General features: G+C 34.6%; 1 protein-coding gene across 2 annotated transcripts in view; it reads left to right on the plus strand.

The window, feature by feature from the left end:
* The window catches only part of LOC129803593 (cyclin-dependent kinase 12), a 32,585-nt gene that overhangs the window by 737 nt on the left and 12,803 nt on the right, over positions 1-19,045 (plus strand). The window contains exons 2-4 of one of the 2 annotated variants that reach the window (XM_055850284.1): positions 9-1,112; positions 5,865-6,556; positions 10,800-11,486. In XM_055850284.1, coding sequence (XP_055706259.1) covers positions 113-1,112; positions 5,865-6,556; positions 10,800-11,486 — 2,379 coding nt within the window. In that variant the 5' untranslated portion in view covers positions 9-112. The remainder of the gene's footprint in view (positions 1-8; positions 1,113-5,864; positions 6,557-10,799; positions 11,487-19,045) is intronic. The other variant, XM_055850283.1, reaches the window with a different exon arrangement.

The following is a 19,045-nucleotide window of genomic DNA, read 5'->3' on the forward strand; positions in this document are numbered from 1 at the left end:
CTTTTCAGCCTGTTTCCGTGTTCCGGGAATGTGTTAGTGAGCCTCCACACAACTCAAGTTCCCTCTCTGCATTCATTCCCCATCCCTCAGCTTAGGCCCCTTGTGAGGTATCATGGATCGTGATCGTAGCATGAGGCACCAGCGTAAGAAGTCCAAGAAGAGCGGGAAGAAGTCAAAGAAACGCCATCGTTCGCGCGATGAGATGCAGGAGGATAAGAATGGCAATGACACGAGTACCAGTCAAGCCAATGTCTCACGGATTGTGGAGTACTCAGATGTTAGTTCGGAGGATTTTTCCGCTCCAGAAGCTGGTGAAATCCAGACGGATGAATCCGATGGGGCATTCAGCTTTGCCCAGAGCACAAATTCCAGCAGCAAGAGGCTGGAACCTAGCGAACTGAGGGGTTCCTTCATGTCCACATCCACGTACAAGCGTGAGGTGGTGATTAAGCCAGCCATCAGTCATCTGCCCGAGACCACGACTAGAAGAGTGATTATCGGTTCACCTATTGGTTCATCTTCCACATCATCCCTCTCCAGGCGCTCCAAGCGTTCACCGGAGTATGTCCATGGGAAGATTCAGCATGTGGTGTCATCGCCAACACTGGCGGAAGAATTTGATGATGATGATCGTCCAAGGAAGCGCTCCAAAAAAGAGAAAAAGCACAAGAAGACCAAGAAGACGAAAAAGAGGAAAAAACGAGCACGCCACAAATCCGTGAGCAGTGTAGAGAGTATCTCGGAGAATGATTCGGTGCTGGATGTGGACAGTCTCACGCCGCCCCTCAAAGCCAACGAGGAGGAGGATGAGGAGGAAGCTGTGGAGATGGTGAGGCAGCCTCACACACCTCCAGTTGTCCGGGAAGCAAGTCCTATTTCCCCATCGACGCCCCCACTGAGATCCGACAGCCGGCAGAGTGGATATTCGGACAGGCACTGCCCTGAGAGTGTGAAGAAGCGTCCGGATACCTTAATAGCCTCGCCACATACTCCACCACTTCACACCCGGAAGTACCACAGCCCAGAGGATGAAATGCCACCATCGGTCAATCACCTTCATCACCACGGCAGCCACAGGAAATCCGGCAGCAATGAGAGTATTAAGTCTCCAAGTAAGTCCCATTCTTTTCTCTTTTTTTTTCTTCTAAAGACATCTCCATGACAACAGAAAAGTCGCATTTATTTGCTTTTTGTAAAGGAATTCTACGAAATTCTCGCAACAGGGACAAGAAGGTCCTTAACCCTTTGGCAATTTCAATTTCCGTAGAATTTTATGAATGCCCTGATTTGCTGAGATTCTATTACAAAAGAGTCTTTCAATGAATTATATCTTTCCTGATTAAAAAATCCGACAAAGTCTCCCAACTTTCCAGAATACCCGAACTCGAGATATTCATGGTTTTCCTAAAAAACGATATTGTATAAAAATTAATTATCTCGATGGTAATACAAGATGCCAGAAAGACTAGCTCCTAGATTATTGAAAGATCCAAAAAAATTGTGAAAATTATTGTAAAGGAACCCCAATAATCTCCAAATGCCCTAAATAATCTTGACAAAAAATGAACAAGCTTTACAGAAATCATTTAAAGACTTATCACTGATGAAGGTTTGAAGACTGAGCAGAGAGCTCTAGAAAGAGTTTAAGTGTTATTCCTTGAGTAATACAGTGGCGGCCAAAATAATAAAATCAGCTCCACAAAGACCACTATTTTAGCTTTAGCATTTTTGTGTATTCCAATTCATTGAAATAATTTTAATATAGAAATGTTCAAATAATTACCTTACGTCAAATAAGTATTGTTTTCGCCGCTAGAGGTCTCTATTTTTCACAGAATATACATTAGGCCATAACAACCCGTATTCTACATTTCTAATAATTTGAAGTTTTCTACTTTAGAATTACAGTGGCAACAAGATAAATAGCACAGTTTCGGACACTGTAATATATGCTTTGTTTTTCGAAAAATTATTTTTAAATGATAAAAATAATAATAATAAATAAACTTGTATATAAATACATTTTGAATATGAAGAAAACATTTGAAAGTTCTATCAAGAAATTTAGTACGATCAAAAAGTTCTTGAAATGACACATATTAAGAGGACAATATAAATAGCACACCCTATAAGAAGTGATAATTTTCGACTTCTACTGCTATTAATAACTTACGAATTCTATTTGAAAATTAAATTTGGATTAATTAGTACTTAGTTAAATAACTTTTCGAAAAAATGAGCGCTTGACAACGGAAGGATCATTAAGGAAATCAGCATTTGACACTATTCTAAAGTGATTGTATTTAATGTTCATTCGAGAGATTTATCTTGTGGTCAAGCTTATCCTTTAAATTCAATAGGATTGAGGTCCTTAGACCGTCTTGGCCATTCCAGAAAACCAATTTTGTTCTGATTGAACCATTTTTAAAAACTCTTGGCAGTGTGTTTGGGATCATTAGCTTGATTAAAACTTAAAAACCAAAAGCAAATTCTTTTCGATATTGAAGTATACATGTTTTGTCCAAAGATATTCTTGTAAAAAAATTGGTTTCTATTGCCTGATATTCCATGTACAAATCATACGCCACTTCGCAAAAAGTAACCTCATACTATAAAATTACCACTGCTAAGCTTTACGTTCTTAATTATGTATCAAGGACAAAATTCTCGACTTTTCGGACATCTAATATTTTGTTATGTCATATCCTGTGATATTAAACAGTAATACATCGGTTGAAAGAATATTATTCCAGAATTTCAGGTCCTTCTGCATATGCTCTTTAACAAAAATCAAACAACAGGTACGGTTTCGTTTGAATACTAACTCTGTACGTCTGGCAACATTTTTATTTATCGGGTATTTTTATATAATTGGCTTTCAGTAATGCTCACATCAGTTACTTTGTCAAATTTTGTTCAATTTGTTCCTTTATTTTCGGCACGGCGGCAAATAAATTAAGTTTACTATAAGAGCAATGGCAGAATCTTCTGTAGAAATCGTAATTCTTTCTCGAAATTTTCGAGTTTTTGCGTGATTTGTACGTTTTATCATAATTTTTTTTTGATTTGATGGTTATCTTCCTTGAACAATATAATTTACAAAAAAAAAAATCTTAGTGATCCTAAACTCTTTTAGGTAAAGCCTGGAAATCTGCAAAAAAGGCCCTATTTACATGATTTTTCAGTTCTCATAACTTTATTTTACGAAAAATTTGTAGCAATTATGCCTATACATGATCAACAATATAGAAATATAATAAATTTTAAAATAAAAATAAATTTCAGGTAATATTTTCAAAGAAAATGAAAATGTGCTATTTAAATTTGCCACACGGATTTTATCTAAACTCATAAAATGACAAAAACACATGGTTTTAACAGATACAAATATTAAATAATTATCATTTTTATTTATGATGGGCATTATGACCAGCGCACAATAACTTTTGTTTGTAAACATGTTTTTAAAATTTCCCATGAGAATGAGCGAGATGACTATATCTAGATCTCACTCACTCTCATTGAAATGTCAAAAACACGTTTACTAAACAAAAGTTATTGTGCGTTGGGCATTATATTTTCTAAAAATAAAACATGATCAGGTATTGATACTGTATCATAAAACATCAAAATAGGAAAATCTCTGAAGTTGTGCTATTTATCTTATCGCCACTGTATATCAACAAATTGGGAATAAATACAAAAGTAAAAAAATATAAGCTTTGTAAAGTGATTCTATTATTTTGGCCGCCACTGTATACACTTCCTGACGATTTACAGTGATCGAATTAAAAAGGGGTGTAGAAGTAATACAATTGAATTTGAGATAAAATTTGTGACAAAGCGGCCTAGTCTTTCCAAAGTGCTCGAAGTCATGACCTAGATGCTATATCTCAAAAGTGATTTTGCATCTTTTACCATTTTTCGGTTCTTAACCGATTTGACCCGATTTATAAATTTCTTAGAAGATCGTCTTTAAGAAAATGTTGCTTAATTGATTTAGAGTCGGTTCATAACCGATTGCAATCGGTTTATAATTTTCATAAATTCCAAGACCTTTCCAACGAGTCCAATCAAGACCCCATTCAGTTGAGAAATACATTCTTTAGACAGAGCCTATTTAACTTTTGACCTTGAAAAACCGTTATTAGGGATGATTCAACGATATTTTCGTAAGTGAACGAAATGTCCCACTGGACGACCTCTAAAACATCCAAGAATTAAAACAAAACGCACAAGAAAATAAGGGACATGTTAAAGGTACCCCAGAGTCGATTTAACCTTTGGGGGGGGGGGCGAAGCTCCTACGTCTCTACCTCTAAGTGGTGAGATGAGATCTTTTTCTATAGAAAGGAAAAGTTAGATTGCAAAAAAAATGTCCTACTAGGGGAAGGTGGGGCATCTTTGAACTGGGGCAGCTTTGGAACTGGGCTTTTCTCCAATTTTTTAATAGAAATGAGCCTTATCTTAAGGGGATAAGTGGGTTTGACATAGGAAAAACACTTCAATTTTGTCCATTGTTTTAATTTTAGAACTATAAAATTTCGTAAATTCAGATTTTCGTCTGTCTGTCACCGGAAAATTTTTGGAAATTTTTTTTGTTGTCACGTTTTTTCTAGCAGCTTCATCTTAAATCCATAAAACTAGTATTTTCTTTTAGGATATGAATGTGGCTCGTGCTTAACAGAAGGAATTTTTTTAAACTTTTTTTTCGATTTTTGGCACAACTTTTTTCAAAAAAAAAATGATAATTTTCAGCCACTTTTCAACATATTTTATACAGAGTTCAAATTAGCCCCACCTCCCCCTATGCAAAAATACCACTCTTTTACTAATTAGATATTAAGAAAAACGTCACTTTTTATTGCAAACAATCAACAACGGGTTGGAAAATCTAAAATTACGGAAAATCTTCATTATAAACTTTTCGATATAAAATCGGATTCTAAAAGTCTACAAAATTCTCTATCTGATTTCATAATAATCAAAAATATCTTAAAATGTCACTCAAATTACGGAAGTGCAATATACTGCTGTCTTGGAAAAGTTCGAGCGAGTATAGTAAAATTGTGAAAATAAGTCCTGCCAAATGGGAAATATTACATACTATACAGAAGACCTGATGGCAGGACCCATTTTACTTCAATATAAAGTAGTGGGGTTATCAAAGATCTATTTGGGACAAATAATAGATAAATTATTAACAATTTGGGACCGTAGGTCAAAGATCCGATTTGGGTTTTACAATTTTAACAATTTGAACAACAAAGACAATATTCACGCATTTCAAAGTAGATCACAAAATTATCCTACTATCCTTTCTTGTCGAATTGAACGGAACCAAAGTGTGACACGCTTATTTATGAGTAGAAGAGGTCATTGACATTTGTTACATGAACCTTGAACTTTCTTATCATATTTGTAATTGAAATGCTTATACATATAGAACAATTATAAAACATTACAAAAATATTTTCAATAGCTAAAACGAATTCTAGTTACCTTATTTCGTAGTATTACAAGCGAGTAGTAGGATTTGGGTTCAAATCAAAGTAGTTTATGGAAAGAAAAAAAAACATATTTTTCTCGAAACTCTGTGAAAATGTTCAGGAGAAGATACAGGGAGTATTATGCAAGATATGGTAAACCTTTATTATCAATAATCAAAGAAGATATTACAAATTAAATAGTAATATAGTTTTTTTTTGTTATTTCAATTATTGTTCCGTGGTTAATGTTGAATCGTTTCCCTGCAAGTTAGGCAAACCCTCATTTTTAGCAGCTGTTTTTCTCTCCTTTTCTGTTGTCCGGTTGCAATGGAAACGGTAAAATTGTTTATTTTGTTTTGTCTTCTTGGACAACAGACCATCATCACAGTAGTCATTCAATGTATTCGTCACCGGTGTCAAAGCGTTCTCGGCTTTCCAATGTGCACCGTGAAAGATCAAATGATCGCAATGATTACAAGAATCGGACCACATCCACCTCATCATCATCGATGAGGAAAGACAGAGACTGGGATCGAAGACGGGACTCACGGAGACGAACCCCAAGATCTCCCAGAAGATCCCCTCCGCGTCGTTCACCCCGTCGATCACCGATCAGGAGATCTCCTCATCCGAGTAGTATGTCTCCTTCGCATCGTCGAAGATCGTCGTCACGCGTGAGGAAGCGCCCCTACAGCCCACCTGGATCACCACCAGCAAAAGCAACCCGTCTGCACTCGAGGAGTCGAAGTCCAAGGGTTTTCCGTGGAGGCTCACCGACGGTGAGAAAGTCCAAGGCAGTCACGCCGACACGGGAGAGTCGTTCGAAAACCCCGCCAATCTCCATCAGGAAGATCGATATCAAGGAAAAGATCAGCGATACGAGTCTTTTTGCAGAGTTGGTCAAGGACAAGCACAAGCGCGAGAAAGCTCTGCAGGAGATTCTGGAGAAAAAGGACGATGATACAGCAGGAGGGGCAACAGCTGACAATTCTGCGGGGGCAGATGGTTCCGCAGAGTCAGTCACTTCCAATGGTATCAATGAGAGTGGCAACAATAATCAACATGTGGTGAGTACAGTTTTATTACGTTCTAATGTTGATTTTGCAAAAAGATTCCCTTCCATATAAATCAGAAATACTTGACACATTTCACTTGCTAAAAAAAAAATATTTTAATTTTTGGTTTTTCGTAAAAAAATACAAAAGTTAAATTGCCAAGTAAAATATACAAAATTGGTTTTCAAATCTTATTTTTTTAATAAAAGTAAAAAAAATGAAATTGTTATACAATATTGGAAAATAATGGTAAAGCATCCCTCCTATCTTGAATCCTAGATTTTAATACTGCACTTTAGAAATTATTTGTGATAAATTTATGCCATGAAAATTATATAGATTTTTTGTGGTTCTACTACTGGAAATGTAGTAGTGCTCATGATTTTCAATTTCTCTTTGATTTTATTTTTTTTATCGGTTCTGAATTACTTCAAAATTTGCTTAATATCACTTAGAAGTAGTAAAATTCAATTTCTAGCAAAAATTAAATATCGTAAACTATCGATTTATAAATCGATGAAAACTGGTTAAGGCGCATTTTGACGGGATTTAATTTAAAATGCTCCATTTTGACAAAAAGAAAAATTACACAATAGAGCCCTTAAGGTGATTGATCTCTAACCTCGAGGAATCGTTCAATGGCTTGATTCAAGGTCATTGTTGTATATACGAAAAAATAAGGGAGACCGGGGCAAAAAGTCACAAATCGAAAATTTAAAAATTCAATATCTTCCAAGATAAATAAGATAGCGGCTTAAATTTTTTTCCATAAATAGCTTCCATAGACCTTCTTCGATGTTGTATGTTAGAATTTGAACAAGGAATTTAGAAAATAAGAAATATCAAAATTTTTAGCCATATTTTTAAAATATTTTCCTTGAAGAATATATCAATTATTACCTACTTATTATTCAAAATGTATGCACTGATGATTATTTCCTAAATTACATGGATTCTTTGAATACGAAGCCGCTATCTATTTTAGAATTTTACAAAGATTCTTCTCTCAAGAAATCTTTTTATTAAAAACGACCACTTGGGGTAAAAAGTAACAAAATGCCATGTGTCGCCGCTTGTTGTTTGCATTGGTCAAACAACAAGCTGGTTTGGGTTGGTTGGGTTTTGTGTGTTTTTGTAAAATAGCTTAAAACTCGGTTTTTTCGCTCAGATAGAGAAAACGGTGTTTTACAAAGGTGTAGAGGAATAAATTTCCTATAAAAATATGTTATTTAGGTATTTTTTTTAATTTACGGAACCCCGTAACAAAACGAATCAAAATGTGATAATATCCCATGTCTGATAGTATTTTCCCCAGAATTTTTTAGAATGGTCACAAAATTACCTTTCAGAAAACGGCTCGATAAATGTATTTCCTTACAAAATAGAAGAAAATTACTTTCACAAAGTTGTATAGCGGTAAATTTCCTATAAAACTGCGCTAATTAGAAATTTCTGGAGCGTTCGAGTAGTTGGTAAAAAAATAAAATATCCATATTGTGACCTTTTGCCCCAGTCTCCCCTACTCAATAAATAGTGGCGCTCAGTTTGCTTGATTGCCGTTTCGACCTTAATATGGAGGGTAAAAAACAATCTTAGTAAAAAGTTGTACATGGACGAAAATGTAGCTAGTAAAATTCTCTATCAAACCCACAAAATAGATCGTTAAGGACAGTTTTAGTTTTCGAGATATATTTTATTAAATTTGCTAAGGTTGCTAAGTCCGATTTTTCCATGTTTTCTGACATTAAATTTTATAATTATTGTTGAACACAAATAGGGTAAAGGCTCATAATTTTGGACAGTCTACTTATAAGCATCGATGTTCCAAGTTTGAAGTGCGATATTTTCGATACCAATTGACTCTTTTTGTTACTCTCTTTTCAGAAGGGTTATTTAGAAACTTGGCAAGAGTTTATTGTCTTTGTTTTTACTAAAATTAGTCTTAATACATTTAAAAATGATTTGATATGTAGAGGGGAATTTGGCTCTTATTTTGGACAACTTGGTTATTAATTTGGACAACATGGCTGTAAATTTGAACAGCTAATCCGCCTCAACAGGATGCCCATTGTTCTTTATTTCATGAACCAATCTTACCAAGTCCTCTTCCTGGTCATGCAAGGGAAACGTAGAATGTCACAAGAAGCTCGGAAACTTTCCATATCATTCATTAAAGTGAGTTGACTTCGGTACTCCAAGTACGTGCGGATTTGTGCATTCCCTGGCCTTTCCGGGAGTCTTTTAAGGCTTTTCTCACTACATCTTGTTCATAGAGATGATGCTTCATTGTATCTCCAGGCATTTGTCCAACCTAGTCATCGCAAAAGCTAAAACTTTACGAAATTTCATGAGAAAAACACCTGTCCAAAATAGGGAGTATCACCTCACTGGTAAATGTCTCAAAAAATTTCCAATTTTTCACACGAAAAATCTAATTCACAAGGTAAATCTCACTTTAGATCAAATGTACAAATCACTAACTAACGTAAATCAACACAATATTCAATGAATATTCAATAATATCACTCAAAAAAAGGGAGGAAAAATTGAGGCGCTCAGAGCAAAAAAACTCTAAGCCTAAGTCGTATGCATTTCCCTATTAACTCTCTAACGGTGTTTTCTTTAATATGCGAAAAAAAAAGTTCTAAAACAATGTTTTCTAGGATAATTATGATTTAATAAAGTCGAAAAAACCATCCATTCTTCATTATCTCTTTTAGTTTAGGCGCTAGATGAGAAAATATAAAAAATTTTTGAAACTCTTTTTGCTTCTAAAATTCACATTTTTAGTTTTTTCAAATTTTTAAATAAATTATACAAAGTAGAATGACATATCTTTTGGTAAAAAATAAATTTATTTTAGTCAGATAACTTTAAATCGGTATTTTTATGGAAATTGGAAATTAGTTTTTTTGCACAAATATTTTTTGTTGCTTTTTCTCTGACCTGTCACACAAAACTGGGAATAGCAACAAAACGAAGAGTCAAAATGAGTTCAAACTTTCAAGAGATGTTTATAAGACTATTACCGAGGACACTATAGCACTTTTAAATAAATAAAACCTTTATTGTCGCAGTAAATGTGATTTTTGTGAAGACCGCCTGGATGCGGTCTTACCCGTTAGAGGGTTAAAATAGCGTTTTTTTGCTCTGAGCTCCTCAATTCTTAGTACTACACCACAGCTAAATAAGACTGAAGTAAATACGAAGTTCTGTCATATTTCTCGTAAGCAATTGCTCACACTGAATTTTCAACAAAGCAATTTCAACTCAAATCATATTCAAAATTTAACGTATTTAGTGTTAAAATCTTCCAAAAAGAACAAATATTTAGATAGAATTCATTATTCATCAAATATTGGAATAAAAATCCATAATTTTAATCAATTTATTTTTAGTGTCCAATTTTACCCTCAAAGTGTCCAAATTTAGAAACTGTCCAAAATTATGTGCTCTTACCCTATTAGGAATGATTCAACGCTATTTTCGTATAAGGACGAAATGTCCGCCTAGGCAATTTCTGAAACATATCCAATAATGAAAAAAAATTGCACGATGAGTGTTCGGTCAATTCCAAAAAGACATGGGGGTGGTAAGCGGGGGTAAAATGGTGGGTATGATGATGGTCCCAGAATCGATTTATGGGGAAGCCCCCGAAGGTCTCAAGTGTCTATCTCTAGCCGTTTCGCCTGTATGTTTGGTAACAGCCAGACGGACAGACGGACAAACAGCATGACATTATTTCTCGGATGTCGTCTGAAAAGCGAAGATTTATTAAGAAAATTGGACTCCAGGGGGTGTAAGGTGGAAATTTTTGGGAGTAAAAATATCGATGGATTATATACTGCTCTCTCTGTGGAGTTCGAGCATTAAAATATTTTGTTTTGATCAGTAAAAATTTTAAATTGTACAGAGGCCGTTTTAATGAACACTTTTTCTTGCCATGATTGTTCAAAACTTCTTAATTTTCCTTTGTCAAGGAAACTTTACAACTTTTAGGCGTTAAAAATGTTATTTCAGACTGCCTTTTAATTATAGTTACTTAAAAAAATAATTTTCCTAATCACTTTTATCGAAATATCTTCCCAAATTAGCTGCAGGCTAATTCAAATGACTTTTTTACCAAAGTCTCTTTTTTTTTACCAAAGTCTCACTGCATTAACAGAAATACATTGAATAAGCGAGAAAAGTCCCCCAGAGCGTGAGTTCATTTTTTTAGTTTCTTGTTTTTTTTTCGTTGGATTTTTCTTGGCAGAATATGGACATTGTGGACATTCCAATTCCAAATTTGTCATCATCAACAGTAACAACAAAGAATGAAACACTTGATCCAACAGTCAAAGTACCTTCAAATTCGGCCAGTATGTCATCAAATGATGGTAAAGTGCCATCATCGTCGGATTCATTGACCGAGGGAGGTCGCAATGCCGTGGCAGTGAATAATGTTTCACTGTCAATGGTAAAGAATAGTGATGCAATGACTAAAGTGACGTATACGCCAAATTTCGCCAAATCAAAGAGTCTCACGAAATTGCCAATGCCTCCGGGTGTAAATGTGTCTGAATTGGCTGATGCTAAGACACCGAGTCCACCGAGAAATGTTACGCCACCACCATTGCCGCCGATGCCACCAAAAACATCGTCGTCGGCCAAGGTGAAAGTGGCTCCGAATTCGGGAAAGAAGGGAGTCCTGACACTGCCAATGCCACCAATTGTTGGTGGTGTGGATGATCTCAGTGGGGACGATGAGCAAACACCACCGAGAAATCGTCAGGGAAGAGGATCGTCAAAGGGAGGAGGAGCCTCCACAGTTAGACGGAAGCGTCCAAAAATACTCAATAGACGATCATCACGCACCAATCTTATCAATCGCGATTGGGGCGAACGCAGTGTTGATGTTTTTGAAGTTATTGCACAAATTGGCGAAGGGACTTATGGGCAGGTGAGTCTATTTTTATTATTATTTCCAATTAAAAAAAATCAATTGCATTGCATGAATTCCAAGGAGATGTAAATAATTTACAATTAAATTGGATTTTTTTTTTATAATACTTCTTCCTTCGTATACGAGTGTAGAGCAATTTTCTTAAAAGAATCAATGCTCTTGTTAAAAATTGTTTCTTGTGTAAAAGAGATTTCCAGGGTGAAGTTCAATGATGTGTTAGAAATAATTAGAAAAACTTTGGAAGATATAAAATTTCTTACAAATTCTATATACAGTGAAATTTTAATTAATGAAAAACATTCGCATTATTAATTATTATTGAGATTGTGATTGGAATTTTGCCTCATAAATTATTTTAATTTAATTTTGAACTTTTGAAACTTAAAAAAAAATTAAAGGGTTCACTACTAAGAAATCACATTACAAATGGTTGGCAAGGTGTTTCATGCTTTGCGAATGCTAGAACTCGTAATTTAGATGTTTTACCTCAAAAGCACTTTAGTACCATTTACTAATTCACCACCTATTTAAACCGATTTATAAATCACTCAATGGATTGTCCAAAACAGTTAAAAACTAATAAAATTGAATTTCTGAAAATAATTAGGAATCGGTTCATTACCGGTTCATAACCGATTGGAACCGGTTCAGGCTTGTCAAGAATTCCAAGACCTTTCCAACGCGCCCAAATATTATACCATTCGGTGAAGACATACACTTTGTAAAGCTCTTCTATCATTTGACCTTGAAAAATCGTTGTTAAGAGTGATTCTACGGTATTTGCGAATAAGGATAAAATTTCCGCCTGGGTCGCACGACGCGTTTTCGAGAAATCCCAAAAAACATGGGTTTGGAGTGGAGGGGGACAGTTGGGGGATAAATGAGGAGTATATTAATGGTCCTTAGATCGATTTATGAAGAGGTCCCTCAAAGGTTCCATGTCGCTATCTCTAATCGTTTGGCCTGTACAGCTGCCGAAAACTGGACGGACAGACGGACAAACAGCATGTCGACGTCCAAAAACTCGAAATACCAGACTTCCAGATTTCCACAAAAATCGAAAATGACTACCTCCAAAACAAGTTCGAAAATGAAAAGAATCCTAGGAGTCGTTTTCGAAATAAACCAAAAAACAACATCGTTTTTGGAGGGAAGCGGGGGATGGGAGAAAAAGAAAAAAGGCTGGCCCCGACAATGTTGACCCATGGGGGGAGGGGAGTCGTCGAAGACCGGAAGTCGATATCTCTTACCGTTTGGCTTCTAGCTATATCACAAGCTTGCGCATAAATAAAAAGTATTTTTGAAAAAGATGCATTAATTTACGGATATTGTACCGACTCATGACCGATTCAGTTGGGTTGGAAATTTCAAGATCTTTCAAAAAAATCCAAATTTCAGCAAATCGGTTGAAAAATGGGTCCTCAAAATGGTTATACTTTGATGTTCGAAAATTCGATATTGAAATGGTTTTCGAACATAAGTGTCCAAGGACGAAATATCTGCCTTGACTACCTCTAAAACATATTCAAAAGTGAAAGAAATCGTAGGAGCCGTTTTCGAAATAAACGAACAAAACATGATTTGTGGAGGGGTAGAAAGGGGTGGTGGGAAAAAGAAAAGGCTGTGTTAGATAATGTTAACTTAAGCGAAAGGGGGGGGGGGGGGTCGTCGAAGAACTCAAGCTATGTCATAAGCTTTCGAATAAATAAAAAAATATGTTTGAAAAATTTTATGAGAAAGATACATTAATTTACTGGTATTGGACTGACGGTACTGACTCATAATCGATTGAGTCTAATGCAATCAGGTTTGAAATTCAAGATCTTTCATAAAAATCCAAATTTAAGCAAATCGGTTGAAAAATAGGCCCTCCAAAGTGGTTAAACTTTGATCTTTGATAATTCGATATCGAAATGGTTTTCGAACATAGGTGTCCAAGGACGAAACATTCGCTTTGACCACCTCTAAAACATATTCGAAAATGAAAAAATCTAGGCACTGTTTTCTAAATACAGTAGAGTCTCAAATTCGGGCATTTGGTACCGAAATGTCACCCGAATTAGAGAGAAATTCGGATGACAAACTGTTTGAAATACGACTATTTTTTGTTTATCTGCATAAAGTTTAAAGAAAAATTAAGTGAAAGAAAAAAAACTCATAGAAATTGTTGACTTATAGGGAGGGGGAGGGGGGTCGTCGAAGACCGAAAGTATCTATCTCTTACCGTTTGGCCTCTAGCCGTGCCGCAAGTTGTAAAAAAGTGTATTATATAGGGTGAAAGGAACACCTGAGACTCTTAAAGAATAGGGGTTCTTCCCTGTCGAAAAGATGTTTCTTCGACCCTAACTGCTCTCTCTTTGAGTTCGAGCAGTAAAAATTAAAAGCCTTGACTTATGTCCAAGATATTGGAAAATGATTTTTGGAAAAGTTGTAAAACGGTAAATTTCCTGAGCAGAAACCTCTCAAGTAAAAAAATATAAATTCCGTCACATTTTGCCCCAGCAGGTTCCTCTATTAAATATTATATGAAGATTTAATAGTTTTTTTTACGATTTTTCAATAAAAAATCAACTCCGTAGGGCAACCAGATATCCTGCTTAGCTGTAGAAGTGTTAAAAATATATATAAAAAATATCATGTAATTTACGGCAAAATTTTACATTTCCCCGTTGCAAAACGAATGTGACAAATTCAGCTATACAAAAAAAATCTTCGTGGAAAAAGTTTCTCAGTAAATCAACTTCTGGAAATCTATTCCACAGCATAATTTGAATTTATAGTGAATTCCTTTTCCCATTTTCTGCACATTATATGTATATTCTGTATAATACAAGTGCAATTGTTGAACAAATACCATCCTTTGTGATTATGTCTATTGCGAAATTCACATTTCCTGACGCTCAAACTAATATCATTATAAATTTAGAGACAGGCAAAATTGAAAATTACATTTATGTGCAATATATTATTATATTTTATCTATGCAATTGGAGAATATTACATAAAATTAAAATTAGTACATAAATTTTTTAAGAACAAATCACTGCAACATGATATTTCCGAGAAATTGTACAAAACCCAGGAATTATGTATTGAACAATAATTAAATTTGCATTATATATTCATCTGCATTGTATTTATGAAATTCAACCTGCAAATTGAGAAACATTTATATTGATCGTGTGTCGGGGAAAAGTATTGCATATGGCCATTTTAAATACCCTTTATGATGACCCATTAAAAACATTTAATTAATTCAGTTTTCAATACGAATAATTAATTTTGATTTTCTTTGATGAGTATTCACAAAAATTAAGATAAATATATTGGTCAGTAAAAAACTAAACTTGGTCAGTATAAATAAAATATTAATCATGAAAATACATAAAAATTGTGAAATATTATTGTCAAAGAAAACATTAAGTAGTTATAAACATATCTTGGCATTGTCAATCATTTTTTATTTTTTTTTTTTTATTGACCCGAATCAAACTTTTAACTAACCATTTTGATTTTTTTGCTGACCAATTTGCAAATTTATATACTAAAAATGTATCTTCACATAATTCTTATTAATAATGAGCCATTTCCATTGAGAAATTTCTTAACAAATTTGTTAAAACATTTTCAACTCATAAAAAAGAGCGCTTTTGTGAAAAAGGGTTGGCAAAACGTCACAGGCTTTGCGAAGTGCTCGAACTCGTGATTTTTATGCTATCCCTCAAAAGTACTTTCGTGTCATTTACCCTTTATCGGTTTTCAACCGATTTAAACCGATTTGTAAATCACTCGAAAGATCCTACAAAATAATTTTAAGAGCAATAAAATTGATTTTCGGACAAAAATTACTTATCGGTTTATAACCGGTTCATTACCGGTTCACAACCGATTTGAACGGATTTATAAATTACTCAAAGCATTGCACAAAATAACAATATAATAATAATATAATTGAATTTCGAATAAAATTTGGTTATCGGTTTTGAACCGGTTCATTGTCAGTTCAAAACCGATTGGAACCGGTCCAGTTTTGTTTGAAATTCCAAGACATTTCCAACGAGCCCAAGCATGATTCCATTCGGTTTATAACTGCACTCTCTAGGGTTCTTTTTAACCTTTGACTTTGAAAACCCGTTATTAGGAATGATAAACGGTATTAGGTGAGATTCTTAACAATCTCACCTACTATAATCCTAACAAAATCTCATGTCCTCCGATCGGCCTCAAACTTTGTCAGAATGTGTTTGGCCACTTCCTGATCACGAATTTCGTCAGTTAAATCAGCATTTGTCGTAATTTCTTTTTGACACCATTTCAGGAGACGAAATTTTCAGTTCAGCATTATTTTTCTTAAAAATGAGCCCCGATTGCGATACTTTTGAGTCAAAATAATAAAACTGGCACTAAAGGCCTCTACACATTGGGACCACTTTTCGTCAAAAATTGCATTTTTGACATAATTTTGACGTTTTTACCTACACTAGTGTAGACAATTTCGTTCAAAAATGCAACTTTTGACGAAAATTGCACCCAATGTGTAAAGGCCTTAATAAACTGTAATTTAACTCGAGGAAATTATTATAAAATTATTTGAAGCTGAGATATTGAGATATATGTTCGATGAAACACAATAAGATTTTATCGAAACTTCCATCCTTTATAAAGCCGTAATTTCTAATGTATGGAGATCTTGGAAGTTACGACAATTTTCAAAAACACATTATATCAATTTTAATTACTCTAGTGATAATGAGTGCCTCTATTTCACTAAATTAGTCAATTGAACTCTTATTCCTGTCCCTAAAAGCTTTTATTTCATAAATTTTATTGAATAATTTTGCGCGCTGTGTTGTTTGTTTTGTTTTGAATTAATGACAGTTGGGCAGGGATTTTTCTAACTTTTTTTCTCACAAATATTGAATTAAAATGATTTAATATTGCATTATTCACACTGTCTTTGGATATTTGGAAGACTTTGTGTTTGTGAACGTATTAATGAGAAATATTACATTTTTGCTGCAAATTACAAGCCACGCAAACGAGCAAAAGAAGTTATGGCAAATGTTGATTAGAGAAAATTTTCTATTAAAATTTGTCGTAACTTCTCCAAAAATGGAAGTTACGACGAATTCTGTTAAATTTTTATTAATTGAAGTTTCCAAAAAGTGGCGTGGGTTCGTTGTGGTTATAATAGAACCGGAAATATAAGGGGTCAATGTTCACGAAATTCAAATCACTATATCTCCTGTTCTATTTGACCAATTTTGGTGAATGAGGGCGCAAATCAAAGGTCTCGTAAAGCGCTACAACTTATCAATTATCTCGACTGTCCCTTAACCGATTTTGATGATTACTTTGGCATAATTGTAGAGGACATTTGTGTCTACATTTCGTCCATACATCATTTTTTGTTCAGACTACGATATCTCTCCGATTTTGTCGTTTAAGTGTGAGAAGAATTGACTTTTTCCATAATAACGCTTTGAAACCACTCAGATGCCAATTTGACTGCCTCTACTCCACCAAGACACTTAAAATATGGTTTTAAATGGAAAGTCTCACAAAATACAACAATTCTTTGATATAGTTGAAGTTCAACAAATGACTACTTGGGGCACTCTGGATGAAAAAACGAGTTAAGAAACAAAAAACCTCGCTTATCTTGGCTTCTGAGTAATCGATGAGATCATGTTCTATGGGAAAATTATAGAGAACTTTCTGGTCTACATTTCACCCATATATTACTTTTGTGCCAGTTCATCCAAATCCTTGATATTTTGGTTTAAATACAAAATTTGTATAACTTCACGAATTTGATTCAAGATACATTAGACTCACGCTCAATCGGCTCTTTTCCAATCGGGCGAAAAATTTTGTTGACAATTTTCACGTTAAATTATGAAGCTAATTTGCTTAAATTCGCTGTAGTTCTTCCTATTTTATCGTGATTCTTTATAATTGAGTTCTTTTTGTGGAATTTACAAAGGCTTTGACGCCCAAATCTATCGATAAACCGGATGGCATTTTGCCCCAAATGCCCAATTGAGAGAGAGTCTACTGTAACTGAATGGCGTCCCCAACTTCAGCTCTGAATCGAATTTGCATGCATTCACCTACATAAGCCGGTTAGGATTATCTGTCCCTTTTGGTAGAATTTTGAAAATCTGAAGCTTCTATATTTTTGTCATCACGCTGTTTGTTCGTTTGTTCGTCCGACTATCACTCTAGAGGCCAAACGGTTGGAGATAGCGACTTGGAACCTAAGGGGAACCACCTATAAATCGATTCAAGGACCATTGACATGCCCTTCATTTTTCATCCACCCAATTACTTCCCCTCCAAAATCATATTTTTGGGATTGTTCGAATACGCATTGCGCGTCGTTTTTTCATTTTTGGATATGTCTTAGAGGTTATCCAGGTGGACATTTCGTCCTTATATGGAAATCCTGTTGAATCATTTCGTGGGGTCTATTCGTCGCTTCCTTGATGGAGGGATTCCGGTTCTGCATGACATCCTGTCTTCGAGATATGTGCATTGAAGAAGTTCCTTGGTGAAATAGTGATTTGTGAACTTTCAGAACTCTTATAGTGTTTTTTTTTCTTTTGACTTTCTAAACTTTTGATATTGTTTCACTCCTGACTATTTTTTTCTGTTTTTTTTTTGACTCAATTATGTAGCGATTAGTTTGACTTGCTAGTAGTTCTTTGATATTGTATTTTTTGTAGTTTTTTTATTTAAAAAAAACACCCACTCTTCTGAACAGCCTTTGGCTCGGAAGTGGTCTTTCCCTCTCTCAATTCTGTCTGGCCTATTCCCAATGCAAATGTAACGATGATATTGTAACAAACAACATACAGCCTGCGAAGGGACATTTCCATCGTTTAGTCCTGGAGGCTGGAATCAACGCTAAGACGGCGATGGACGCATGGGAAGTGGGTAAAAAAAAAGACGAAATGAGATGAAAATAAATTGAATTGAATAATGATTCTTCAGGGTTAAAGTTAAAAGGCTCTATAGAACGTAGTTCTTTAACCAATGGGGTCAGTTTAGGATCGTTGGAAAGGTCTTGGAATTCCTGACAAGCCTGAACCGATTATGAACCGGTTCATAATCGAAAATTATTTTTTTTATTTTATTTTATTTATAATTTTTTTTTTATTTTTATTTAATTTTAAATTAATTTTATTAATTTGAGATATTTTGGACCTTTTTTGAGTGATTTTTAAATGGTTTTAAATTGGTTGAGAACTGGTAAACGGTAAATGATGCGAAACCATTTTTAAGGTACAGCATCAAAGTCACGAGTTCAAACTTCGCAAAGCATGGGATGCTTTGCCACCCTTTTTTTGTGTAAAAAGAATAATGCATGTCTAGAAAGCTCACTTTCAAGAAAGAATAATTACTCTCTGCAGGATATTTTTCAAGCATTCTTTTTATTGGATTATAGGCTTCAAAGGAAGTCCGTTTGACCGTTTGTACACTTTTTGCTTAACTGTTTGAGGATTAAGCATATATATTTCTTGAATATATTTCCCTTGGAATATCTCTGACAT

Source organism: Phlebotomus papatasi, chromosome 2, assembly GCF_024763615.1.
Source record: "Phlebotomus papatasi isolate M1 chromosome 2, Ppap_2.1, whole genome shotgun sequence".
NCBI lineage: Eukaryota > Metazoa > Arthropoda > Insecta > Diptera > Psychodidae > Phlebotomus > Phlebotomus papatasi.